Source organism: Nematolebias whitei, chromosome 18 (assembly GCF_014905685.2).
Source record: "Nematolebias whitei isolate Nwh7 chromosome 18, NemWhi1, whole genome shotgun sequence".
Lineage (NCBI taxonomy): Eukaryota > Metazoa > Chordata > Actinopteri > Cyprinodontiformes > Rivulidae > Nematolebias > Nematolebias whitei.
This window is the reverse complement of record NC_056515.1, coordinates 40,575,127-40,588,652: the sequence shown is the minus strand read 5'-3', so window position 1 is coordinate 40,588,652 and position 13,526 is coordinate 40,575,127. Positions and strand designations below refer to the sequence as shown.

The 13,526-nt window shown below is 44.7% G+C and overlaps 1 protein-coding gene across 1 annotated transcript in view; it reads left to right on the top strand.

Annotated features, from left to right (window-relative positions):
* Positions 1 to 13,526, top strand: part of LOC119424364 (M-phase phosphoprotein 9) — a 35,780-nt gene that overhangs the window by 14,556 nt on the left and 7,698 nt on the right. The window contains exons 10-19 of the mRNA XM_037691827.1: positions 319 to 761; positions 2,691 to 2,840; positions 3,393 to 3,480; positions 5,360 to 5,575; positions 6,366 to 6,413; positions 6,521 to 6,585; positions 7,810 to 7,908; positions 10,479 to 10,712; positions 10,790 to 10,959; positions 12,801 to 13,070. Of these exons, the coding sequence (XP_037547755.1) occupies positions 319 to 761; positions 2,691 to 2,840; positions 3,393 to 3,480; positions 5,360 to 5,575; positions 6,366 to 6,413; positions 6,521 to 6,585; positions 7,810 to 7,908; positions 10,479 to 10,712; positions 10,790 to 10,959; positions 12,801 to 13,070 (1,783 nt within the window). The remainder of the gene's footprint in view (positions 1 to 318; positions 762 to 2,690; positions 2,841 to 3,392; positions 3,481 to 5,359; positions 5,576 to 6,365; positions 6,414 to 6,520; positions 6,586 to 7,809; positions 7,909 to 10,478; positions 10,713 to 10,789; positions 10,960 to 12,800; positions 13,071 to 13,526) is intronic.

The following is a 13,526-nucleotide window of genomic DNA, read 5'->3' as shown; positions in this document are numbered from 1 at the left end:
GTCGGGTAACGATGCACGTTACACGTCAGGTAACGCTGCACGTTACACGTTGGGTAACAGTTTGAGCTGCAGGGTTGTCAATAAGAATTTGATCGGTTTTCTTTGACATTCGCTGTTGCTCTTTCCACATCTTAAGCAAATAATACAATTTTAAAAGTTCTTTTTAAAAAAAAAAACAAAATGACAAGTGGTTGTGACTGGAGCCAGATTCAACACGTATAAAACTTTATCTCAGGGACCAGATTAAATGTTCACAAAGGGCAGATTTGGCCCATGGGCCATGAGTTTGACATGTGCTCTGTTAACCGTGTGTTGAAGGTGATCACGTTGGACCCGGCAGCTAAGTTGCAGCAGTCAGATCGAACATCTGGCTTCACCTCACCCTCTCACTTCAGCAGCCCCTCGTTCCCTGCCCAGGCTCACCTGTACCTGAGAGCCGGGGCCTCGCTAACCCCTGACAGCATGGTGGGGGGCAGCCCCGTCACCGGAGACTTGGACTGCATCTCTGACACTTCCAGTGTTTCTTCTGCCGGACCTTTGCCCACTAAGATGCAAACCTCGTGGGCTGCACAGACTGTGCTGCCTGCTTCCAGGGACCAAACCCAGCCGCCCCCCTTGATCAGCCATCAGCGCAAAACCAGCAGAAAAGAATTGGGAAGCCACGCCCCCACCGGCACCCTGAAACCTTGTTCACCTCCGGCTGCTCCTCCGCTGCCTGCAGTCAGACCTTCATCAGTAGAAGATCCTGTTATTCTTTCTCTGTGAGTCTGACAAGCTTCTTTCTCTTTGATGCTTTTTATCTCGAGCTTAATTTAGACGCACTATAAGTTTACAGGAAGTCAGTTTTAATTCTCTCATCAAGTTGGTCACCGCAATTAAAAAAAAAGGCTTTAAGAGCTAAGACAAAACAAATATGCCTACTTTTCAAAACAATATTTCAATATTCTGAATGTTTCTAAACCATGTGTTAAGATCCGTTTACAGCTTTCTGCTCGTAACTCGTTCCACTGTTGTTGTTCTACACTGCCTGGCCAAAATAAAAGGTCACACACTAATACTTCGTTGGACCGCCTTTAGATTCTCTGTGTCTTTGTTTCGATGAACTTCTTCAACGTCACAAGATCTGTTTCATCCAGTGTTGCATTAATGTTTCACCAACATCTTCCATTGATGACGAGACACTGGTCATGATGGTGCATCACTTCTCCTGCCTCTCTTCTGACCCTGATGCACCATCACTCTGGAACAGGGTCAACCTGGACTCATCAGACCACATGACCTTCTTCCATTGCTCCACAGTCCAATCTTTATGCTCCCTAACAAACTAAAGCCTTTTTCCCAGTTAGCCTCACTGGTTAGTGGTTTTCTTAAGGCTCCACAGCTGTTCAGTCCCAGTCCCTTGAGTTCCTTCACATAGTGTTTAAATGTTCTTACTGTCTCTATGAACCACAGCCCTGAGTGCTGCTGGTGTTCTTCTTCCATTTGACTTCACCAAATGTTTAAATGATCACCGATCACGATCATTCAGGATTTATTTCCAGCTGCATTTCTTCCTGGAAGACGATGGGTCCCCACTGTCCTTCCAGTTTTAATAATGTGTTGGACAGTTCTTAACCCAGTTTCAATAGTTTCTAGATGTTTCCTCTGCTTGGTGCCGATGATTCGACCCTTCTCAAACAGACTGACATCTTATCCACGACCACCATGAGTCTTTCATCATGTTGTTGAAGAATGAGAAGCAGCTCACTGCACCAGTTGGAGTTAAAGAACCTGTTGCAGCTGAAACATCATCGTCCGTGCAGTGATGATCCAGCAGGAGGCTCGGACCTGTTTCATGAGCTACATCCAGGTGGAGACTTGTTTTTGACCAGGCAGTGAGTTTCAACACTTCGTGTATCAAAATGTTCGGCTCATTCAGGACATTCCTACTTTTGGAATATTTTAAGCTTTGTCGGCCATGTTTTTCTCTTTGAAAGTGAATGGAGTTCTTCATGTCCTTCAGTCTTTGAGCTGTTTACAACCTTTTCTGCTCATTTCAACTTTTTAGTTTATTTCATCTTTCTGCTGATTTAAGCTTTTTTTGTTTGTTTGTTTTTCAGGCACATTTTTTCCCTAATTTCAGATTTTTTAAAAATCTTTTCAGCCTCCACCTATTTTAGCCTATTCTGCTACATTTCAGCTGTTTCTCTTCATTTCTGCTGCTTTCAGCAAATGTCAGCTGTTCAAATTCAGCTCACATTAACCAGTTTATCCATGAAACCTTCCCAGTGTGGTTTCATCTTCAGCAGCTCTCACTAAAAATAATTCTGCAATAAGTATTCTCACTGCATTTTCACAGGAAATCACATTTCTCTAGTTTTTATTATTTTTATTTAACCTTTATTAAGCCATGTTAGTGGTTGGAAAGCTAATTTTCATTTACAACAAACTGGTCAAGATGCAGCCACAGAGCTTAGATTAAAAACAAGTGTTGTGTACGGTATTTATATATATTTAACATTAAACACATAAAAACAGAGATCACGGTCATAAATGCAGTTAATACGCTTTGGGATGCAAAGAACTGAAGCAGTTTTACTTCAGGTGTTTCTTGTTGTCCTTTAGGTTTGCACTTGTTTTTTATGCAACGCTATTTTGACCATATTTTAAAATATTTAGTATAAAAATATGGATTTATAATTTTTTTCCAGGTTGAGGCAGAACCTCAGAGAGAAGCACGCTCGACACGTTGCTGATCTGAAAGCTTATTACGAGTCGGAGATCCAAATCCTGGGAGACAAACTCAAACTCAAAGATTTGCCCCAAGATGTAGAAGAGCGCAATCGAGCGCTAACAGAAAGGTTTGTTTTGGTTTGTTTTTAAAATCTCTTATTTTCTCACACATAAAACAGTAGCAGTGTTACTTGTCTTAGGAGGGCGCTCGTGGCGTCTGCTTTTTTACTTGACTGGAAGGGCTGGGGTGGGGGTGGGCGGTTGCATTTCCCACAGTTGTCAATGGGAGGTGGTGGTGGGGGGGTGTTAGCGTAGCGCTATGTTTGTATTTCTTGTGCCAGCAGTTGTCAAGTGGGGGTCTCTGCTCCCCATCTGAAAGTGGCGGAGCTGCGTGGGGGGTGTTGGATTTGGTAGGCGGGGCGCTTGGCTCTGTTGACAGGGCGAGCCGTCCTCCCTGGTAATCGTAGGGGATCACTTAATTTATAAAATGAACAAATTATAAAACTTTTTTTCTAAACATTTAACCAAACTTATAATTGTATTCGGTGGAAGAACATCAAATGAGGTTAATAGCTTTAAAAAAAGAAAAGAGAAACATATGCTCTTGTTATCTGTCTTCTGTATGGCAGTACGTTTCTGCTGAATTAAGTTTCCTCTTTTGTTTCGCTCTTTATCTGCAGGTGCCAAAATCTAGAGAACGCTCTGGCTGACGCCACAAACTGCATTCAAGAACTGGAGGCAACAAACAACTTGCTGGAGAAAAAACTGGTATTCCTAAAATGATGTTTAATCTGTATGGATCAATCAGTCTCACTAGAGCATTAAGTGTGTGATATGTGGTAAATGGACTGCACCTATACAGCGCCTTTCTATCTTATTTCAAGATACTCAAAGCTCTTTACGACAATCTGTGCCTCATTTACACATTCAAACAGCTCTATACTAGATCTCTACAAAGATAACTGAACAAATCGTTCTAAAGAGACTAATCAGAGCTTCATCACATTCCTACAGCTCTATACTAGATCTCTACAAAGATAACTGAACAAATCATTCTAAAGAGACTAATCAGAGCTTCGTCACATTCAAACAGCTCTATACTAGATCTCTACAAAGATAACTGAACAAATCGTTCTAAAGAGACTAATCAGAGCTTCATCACATTCCTACAGCTCTATACTAGATCTCTACAAAGATAACTGAACAAATCATTCTAAAGAGACTAATCAGAGCTTCATCACATTCAGACACTGATGGGACACACATCAGAGGCAGTGAGGGGTTCAGTGTCTTGCCCAGGGACACTTTGGCATATGACTGCTGGTGGATTCGAACCCCCAACTCTCGCATTGGAGGACGACTGCTCTAACCACTCAGCCACTGGGTTATGGTTTTATATGGATGATAAATGTTGTCTTTCAGAATTGATTTAAAAATGAAACGATGCATAAAATACCCAACAGACAGCAAGTAATTCACTTCACCACTTGCTCTTGCTGAGCTCGGACTCTTTTCCCCTCCCCTCCCTCTCCGCTTTGCTTTGCTGCTCTGAGAAACTGCTCCTGAGCCTCTCTTCACTTCTTCTGAACCATAATTATGGACTTTTTGACCAGTTGGTCCCTCAACTCAATTGACAACATTTCTTGAAGAGAAGACAGGCTTTAGGCGAGCCGATGTGCCCTGTTGGCACGCACACAGCTGGATATCTCATCGACTGGAAGACTTGATGACGTGTCTATCTCTGCTGCCATCTGTGGATTTTAAGGACACATATTTAATTGGATTTACGATAACTGGTTCCTGCTTTTTGGATTCGGCTTGTTGCTGGTTTTATCTACAATCAAGGACGTCGTCGGCTGCAAATTTGGACCCGATCACGCTGCTTGCCTTATGATGGCTTTGAATTTTTTTGAAATATTTAGCTTTGTCGGCCATGTTTTTTTCGTTGAAAATGAATGGAGCTCTTTTTACGTCCAAACTTCTTTCTGCTAAATTAATATTTTTTCGAGTTTTTCAGCTACATTTTAGGTGTTTCTCTGCTAATTTTAGCCTTTTTTCTGCTCTTTTTAAAAATAATTGCTATTTTCCACCTTTTCTGCTTCTTCCAATAATTTCAACTTTTTTTGCACCTTTCAACTAATTAGTTGTTTTTTTTAGCTTTTTCAGCTACATTTTTTGCCAATTTAAGCTAGTTATTGTGCCTTTCAGCTTCTTTCTGATAAATTCTTTTTTTTTGTTTCAGTTAGTTTTGAGGTATTTTCAGTGAATTTTAGTTTTGTATTTTTTTCTGATAATTTCTGCCATTCGTTAAAAAAACTTTTTATGCTTCTTTCCTCGTCATCCTGCTAATTACAGCATTTTTAGTTTTTACACTTTCGTCTACTTTCAGTGTTTTTCAGCTCAGATTTTTTAGACTGCCTTTTTCATCTTATTCTGCTCATTTCTGCTCTTTTTGTTTTTGCACGTGCATTTTAACAGAACGTTACATTTCTGAAGTTCATTTAACTTTTTGTCTTTCAGCAAAGTCAGGAGAAGCTGCAGCACTTCAGTTCACAGTTCTCATAGAGCTCAACGATGAACCTTGATTGAAGAAGTTTCTGGAAATTCACCTGTTTAAACGACAAATGTTCTCTGTTGTTGTTGTTAGGCAGAATGGCCAGAGCGCTATGCTGTAGCAGCTGCTACTGTGAAGACGGTGCAGCAGCGGCTGGACGAGAGCGCACGTTCGGGCAAAGAGAAAGATGCTCTGAGCGCTCGCCTGAAGACCCGCATTCGGCAGCTGGAGGAGGTGGCTCAGAAAGCGTGCAGGGAGGCAGACGAGAAGGAGGCGAGGATGGAGCGAGAGTACGAGATGACGCAATGCGTGAGTCCAAGACGGAAAATGAAAAAATGTTAAAGGGACGTTAAACGTGTTCAACCACAGGACAGAGCTCCTGCTGATTTGTTTTTTATAAGCCAGTCGAAGGTCCGAGGCCAAGGTCACAACTTAGAAGTCAAGGTCAAAGGTTATACAAAGTCTTTGCTTGTCCAGGCTCTTGCTATAGATTGCTCTCTAGCAGTTTTTTAACGAGCGTATAAGTGCATACGTGCAAACTTGTCACTTTTCGGTGAAAATCGCAGATTTCAATCAAACGTGTCATTTACATGGATCATCTAGATCCAAAGAGTTTTGTTCGGGGGGTGGGGGTAGATGGCATACCGTAATTCTCCATTGACTGGACTTATAACGCTAAGCTAGTGCTGCATAAGTCGCACTAGCTAGCTCAAACAAAGCTCATGCTAGCTCGTAAGCGCTACTTACGTAGTGCTAGATTAGCGTTAAGTACGTACCAGGAGTTGTCAATCGGGGCGACTGGGGGCGTGAGAGAAGCAGAGCGCTACATCTGTAGCATCTTAGCTAGTGCGTCTGTGTTGTGGGCTGCTAGCTTAGCGCTACGTCAACGTTTGAATGATGTAGCTGTCTGCCACATACACCAAGATGCCCCCCCCACTACAGGCGCCAGGTTTGTCACTTTTTCATCCCTCGTGAGTTTGCAGGTATGGACAGTTTTAGCGTCAGTAGTCTCCAACAGTCACAGCTCTGTGAGATGCTGGTCTTCTCCTGAACGCTCTGTGGTCGATTCATTTTGGACTCTCTCGTTCTGTTTTCTCAGCTGCTCAGAGAACACAACGCTTTGATGACGGAGCACGAGGCGGTGAAGGTATATAAGGTGTTCTTGGATATCAGAGCTATGCCAGATAATTTCAGCTCTAAATGTCTCGCGTTTGTTCAGCGTCATGTAGTTTTACATTTTCTTTCCATCTACAGAGCAGCCTGATGTCCGCAGAGAGCAAGCTCGTTGATGCAAACAATCACATATCTGATTTAAAGAGGTGAGTAATGTGCGGTTGGGTGTAACACGGGCAGACTTTTCTTAAACTGTTGTTTCAGAATACACAGGTTTTATATTTATTAAATTATATATAATTGAACTTGCCCTCATTAGAGTCTGAGGGGTCATGGGAGTTTGCCCATCCAGTCTACTTGTGTTTTATGGACTTCGAGAAAACATTCACTTTTCTGATCCCTTAGGGACAGGGGGCATCGTTGTACCGCTTGTTCCTCCTGAATTTAAAGTTTGACAGTCGTTCGGAGCCTTCCTTCCAACGCCCTGCATGAAACTTTGCTGAGGAGGCTGAGAAGTGATCTCTCAGTACCTGGAACACATTGTCTAGTTCCAGTTTTTGAAAATGGTACCCATGACCCGGGCCTGTCACTCCACAGATGGTATCCTGGTCTTCTATGCAACCTTTAAGAGACTTATCAACCGTGACAGCTCATTGATGTCCAAAGCCTTCATCATCTCAGGGCGAATCTCATCCACACCTGGAACCCTGCCACCAGGATGTTTTTTGACTCCCTCAATATCCCCTGCCATGGTACTGAACTCATCTTTCTCAGTCCTCAGACTCTGCCTCCTCAAAGGCAGACGATGTCTAGCTTAGGTAGATACTTTAAAAGGTTTTCTTCCACCGCCTAACAGTATCCCCAGTTCAGGTCAGCAGGTCCCCACCAAACAAAGCCTGGGATGGGACCTCCCCTTCTGAGTTGTGGAAGTTTACCAGAACCTCCTCGAGGTCGATCGAAAGTTCTATTCATGGCCTATCCAACATCTTCCCATGCCTGAGTTTTGTCATCTTCAGCCACAGAAGCTGCAGTTCTTTTGTCCGCCCTGTACCTGTCGACTGCTTCAAGAGTCCTTAGACAGCCACCCCTAAAGGTCCCCTTCTTTTGCTTGACGGCCTTCATCACCACTGGTGGAAGTCCTTCGGTTGTCGCAGCGACAGGCACCAATGGCCTTCACACCATAGAAACTACCATGAGACTCTGAACAAAGCCCATTCAGATTTCATCCCTGGAACGTGGAAACACTCTCCCGGAGATGTGAGGTAAAGATCACAGACGGGGCTCTGCCTGATGTTCCTGGTTCACCTTCACTGTTGGTTTAGGTTTACTGTCCGGCAGCCTCCCCTACCACCGGATTCACCCTCACCCTCTTCATGACTCAAACCTTGCCCAGGTATTTTATTGTGTTTGTCTCTTTGTAATCCCTTCAGAGCCATCTCCAAGCTGGAGTCTCAGGTGAAGCAGCTGGAGCACGAGAACCAGGCGAGGATTCGTTACACTTTCCACAACACACAACCCTCTGGAGCTGGGTAAGGACTTAAATTAATGAGAAGAACCACAGCGAGACGTCATTGTCTTTGTGAGCTTCAATGATAAATGTTCAAATCGGTTTTACATTGTTGAAAATAAACTTAATACAATAAACAAAAAGCTCATCTTCAAGATCATTTTATCTTTGGAGCTGACTGAGATCTAACCGTTATGCCTTATCTTGAGATGTGTGCACAGTGTTGTGAATGACTCTCTTCTACTACCACATCAAATTTGATCTTTATAGCTGTAGAATGGATTGAGTTATAGCTATTTCTGTTTTTTTAGATCAGATGGCTGTGGCGGACATCTTCTATTGGGTTGGCTTAAAAGTTACTGAGTTATGAACGTTCAAGAATTAGGTTCTGTTGGTTATAGAGGTGTATTCAATGATAATTTCTTGAAAGTTTCAATAAAAGCTGTTTAATTATTTGAGATATTTTGATAACACACAGAGGGAATCGACACCAAATTGTTAAAAAATGAATTGTACAAAGGTTTTGTGCAGTCGATTAGCACTCATAATGTACTGGGGATCAGTCAGCTGCTAGGTGAGGACAGCAAAGCTCAGAAGACATCTCAAACAAGCGCCGTCTCATCAGAGCTAACCCGTGTGAAAAGATCCCACCCATCCCACCATGGACTGTTCTCTCTGCTGGCCACTGGAAAGAGGTCCAGAAGAATAAAAACCAGATCAGCCGGATCGAATCATTCAACACTCAAGGCTCTTCCATAAAACAGTTCCACAAAATGGCCGCACGGACCAGGTCATCTTTATGCTTGCAGTTTGGTAGGTAGGGCGCTTGGTTCTGTTGACAGGGTGGGGTGCCCTGCTTGTACAGTGGTAGGGGAAACACTGCGCAGGTCGACTACATTCTGTGTAAAAGAGGAAACCTGAGGGAGATTGGAAACTGTAAGGTTGTGGCAGGGGAGAGCGTGGCCAGACAGCATCAGATGGTTGTGTGTAGAATGAATGTTGTTGTGAAGAAGAGAAAAAGAGTCAAATCAGAGAAGAAGACCAAATGGTGGAAGATGAAGAAGGAAGAATGTTGTGATAAGTTCAGAGAGGAGCTGTTAAAGGCTCTGGGTGGTAAGAAAGAGCTTCCAGATGACTGGACTACTACAGCAACAGTAATTAGAGAGACAGGTAGGAAGGTACTTGGTGCGTCATCTGGACAGAGAATAGATGACCAGGAAACCTGGTGGTGGAATAGTGAAGTGCAGGAAGCTGTTCAAAGAAAGAGGTTAGTCAAGAAGAAATATGACAGTGAGAGGACTGAAGAGAGGAGACAGGATCATAAGGAGATGGGACGTAGAGCAAAGAGGGAAGTAGCTAAGACAAAGCAGAAGATGAATGATGAGTTGTATGGGAGACTGGACACTAAAGAGGAAGAGAAGGACTTGTACAGATTGGTGAGACAGAGGGATCAGGCTGGAAAGGATGTGCAGCAGGTTAGGCTTGTTAAAGATAGGAATGGTAATGTTATAACAAGTGAGGAGAGTGTGACGGGAAGATGGAAGGAGTACTTTGAGGAGCTGATGAATGAAGAGAATGAAAGAGAAAGAAGAGTAGAGGGCATAGAAACTGTGGACCAGGAAGTGGGAAAGATTAGTGAGGGTGAAGTCCAGAAAGCTCTGAAAAGAATGAAGAAGGTGAAGGCAGTAGGACCTGATGACCAGTGGAGGTTTGGAAATGTCTTGGAGTGATGGCAGTGAGGTTTTAACTCAAATATTCAATGAAATATTTGAGGGTGAGAAAATAACTGAGGAATGGAGAAGAAGTGTGCTGGTGGCCATTTTTAAGAACAAGGGTGATGTACAGAGTTGTAGCAACTACAGGGGAATTAAGTTGATGAGCCACACGATGAAGATCTGGGAGAGAGTTGTGGAAGCAAGACTTTGACGAGAGGTGACTATCTGTGAGCAGCAGGATGGTTTCATGAAGAGAAAGAGAAAGAGCACCACAGATCCATGTTTGATTTGAGGATGATGATGGAGAAGAACAGAGAGGGTCAGAAAGAACTCCATTGTGTCTTTGTGGATTTAGAAAAAACATCTGACAGGTTGCTGAGGGAGGAGATGTGGTGTTACATGAGGAGATCTGGAGTGGCAGAGAAGTATGTTAGACTGGTACAGGACATGTATGAGGACAGCAGGACGTGTATGAGGACAGCAGGACATGTATGAGGACAGCAGGACATGCATGAGGACAGCAGGACGTGCATGAGGAGAGCAGGACGTGTATGAGGACAGCAATTACAATTTATTTGAATTTGAGTCGTTAGGCTGATGGTCCTCCTTGATCATGTGAGCAGCTGGTTCTGGATGTCATCAACAAACTGGTTGATCCACCATGAGAAGGTGCTATTTATTAATAAGACTGAGTTTGTTGCAGCTCCTCAGAATGAAGAAGTCTTTTGGATGAAACGTTTCAACAAGATGAATCTGTCCAGAGGACCTGACTCCACCTTGTTAGATTTGTCTTCCTGGATTATTGAGCAGCATCTGGGCATGAATGTGAAATGTGTGTAACAGATGATCTCTGGTTTGTTTTCTGAAATATCTGCAGACTTTTCCACCACCAGGACTTGATGTTGTCAGCCAGTAAAAACAAAAGGAAGCCAGATGCCACCAGAAGGAGGTCTCCTTGTTCTCTGTCTGACCAGATGAATGGATGCAGGAAATTACCTTGTCATCAAACCAACCAATCAAGTGTCCACAAGAGATCATCGTATTCATTAAGCGATCACTCGTCAGGAACAGGAAGCTCTGTGGATGCTTCTTCTGCTGGAGGGAGCTGGAGGTGAGTTGTTAGTGTTTGGTTATTGATCATATTGTGTAGTGAATATGTAAGAACTTCCTGAGCTCCTGGTTTTGCAGGTGTGCATCTCCTCCAGAGTGTGAGCAGACTCTGCCTCAGGTCAGACTCCAGGAGCAAGGTGCTGCCCTGAAGGAAGCCAGTCAACGAGAGGGATCCAGCCCCCTGACGCCAATGATGAAGGCCCTGATAGAACTGGAGGAGACCAAAGCCACAGAAAGCCGGGCCCCTTGTAAGCACCATGAACACTCTCTCTTCTACTCCTATATGTTGTTTATTATTTACCTGAACATGAGGGTGAAGATGTTTTTATTTGTCTTAACTTGGATACAGTCCCTCCAAAAGTACTGGACCAGCAAGAGAAATGGGTTTTAACAACGGGTCCTGAGTAGTTTAGTTTAAAATATTTAAATGTCATGTCTTCAGTGAACGACAAAAACAAAGGACTTGGCTGTTCCAGTACTTTTGGAGGGGACTGTACATATGTGTTCCTGTTAGCAAAATATCTCACGAACCACTGGACAGATTTGAAAGTAACGTCATCATTTGATGTCGATCTACAACTGACTAACGTAGGTGTGGAGGTAGCTGAGAGTCTTATTCAGAGGTCTACACATTGCACGTCTTGGCCTGAAACTTTGGCGTTAACTGTTAGATTTAACGCGGTCTGTTTGTAAAACAGCTAAAGAACTACAGGGCCGAGGCGATGGTCGTCAACCTGAAGCGGATGGAATGACCGCGTGGGGGGGGGGGGGGGGGGGGTGTCTTTGTCTCTGGTGGAGGGGATCAAGTATCCGGGCGTCTTGTTCCTGAGTGATGGTAGGATGGAGCAGGGGATGGGTCGACAGATTCAGGCCTCATCCTCAGTAATGAGGGCGTTGCTTCAGTCGCTCGTGGTGAAGAAAGATTTGAGTTGAAAGGCCAAGCTCTGGATTTACTGGTCTGTCTACGTTCCATCCCTCACCTGTGGTCACAAGGTTTGGATCATGACTGAAAGACCGAGATCCTGGGTCCAAGCAGCTGAAACAGACTTCCTTAGACTGGCTGGGCTCAGACGTTCAGCTGGGGTGAGGAGCTGCGTCATCCGGGGGGAGCTTGGTCCTCGAGGGCCACTGTCTCACATATTTAACTGGTTTCCCTGATTCATTGTAAACCAATGACTGATTTACGTGTTCATGTGTGGCAGCCTGTTGATCAAATCAGGTGTGTTGGAGCAGAGGAACATCTAAAAAGCAGAACTGGACGTCCCTGGACTTTAAGAATACCCATCCTGGTCCCCTCGTCCAGAACAAGTCCAGCAAAGGAGAGGGTGCAACCTTTCTCGGGGACTTGGCTTCCAGAGCCAATGCTCCATCTGAAGCTGAGAAATCATCTCTTATCGGCGTAGTTGCGTGATGGGAATGGCATCGTTTTGTTCTCAGAGTAGCTTCGCTCGCCTCTTCTCAGCACAAGGCCAGGCCGAGCCTTTCTCACGGGAGCTTGAGCAAAATATGACTGGTCAGAAGTTCACGGGTGTTTGTTCATGCGGAAAAGCACTCGGACAGCATCGTCATCCTTCTCTTCATCTACTGCACGTCCAGCGGCCAGCTCCTGTGCGTGCAAACAACACGTATGGCTCTGAGGTCACGTTGGCCTAGGTGGTCAGGGGAGTGTGGCGCTCTCCTCACGACAGATTTGTGGCAGAAGAAGGGACTGAGTGGAAACCCTGGTGGGAAGAACCCCATGTTGTGACGTATACTGCAGCGGGAGGAGATCCCTGGAGCTCTGCGCGTCTCTTGGACGATGAAAGGTGTGCGTGAAAACGAACATCCTGCGTGACCACGAGCCAACTGTTCGGCTTCAGATGGAGTATGAAACAACCTTAAATGTCGAGACGAGACCGACTGTACTTCGCCGGTATCGCTCAACGTCTCCCACATCTCCAGCTCCTTTCGCACCAGAAACATTGTCAGTTTCCACAAGCATTGCTCGTATGGCCTTCGCTGATAAAGAACTGTTGGTCTGTGAAGAATTGTGTTTTTGATTGTGACGTTGTCCTCAGTCAAGCAGCCTGCTGAACTTCTGTGTCTGCAGGGGTCAGCCAGCAGAGGACTACCGTTGGGTTTGTGGAGCGAAAACACAAAGAGCTCCTTCACCAGCGAGCTCAACATTTTCAGGCAAAGAAGGATGCGGTCAAATCTGGAGGGGACATGGCCGCAGCCGAGCAAGGAGGTCCGAAAGGTCACAGTGGAGAAGAGAAAGCAGCATCTCTACTGAGAGCTCAGAGGAGCCTGTCTCCAGAGGGCCACAGATCTTCTTCACTTCCTCCTTCATCGCATCGAAACATTCCTACAACTCCGCCCAGTAAGTCATCCCAGAGCTCGGTTCTCCTGAGCCCTCCGAGCTTCCTCATCGAAAACGGGATTAGCAGCTGAAATGTGAGTCGGTCGTTTTTTAACTGACCAAAGAAAAATCTCCAGTTGTTAGATGATCCTCGTGTAGAAGGAGAACACGTACTGTCCCTCAATCCACCACTCAGATGTTTTATTAGAGGACAGCTGTCTGGTAAAGGAAGATTTTATTTACATCCATCATCCATCCATCCATCAATCATCATCCAGCCATCCTTCCTTCTTTCCATCTTTCCTTGCTTCCATCCATCCAGCCATCCTTCCTTACCCTCTTCTTCCTTTTTGGGTCACTGGTGCCCATGTCCAGCAGTCACTGTGTGAGAGGCGGGGCACACCTGGACAGGTCTCCAGTCCATCTAGAGACACCTGGACAGGTCTCCAGTTCATCTAGAGACACCTGGACAGGTCT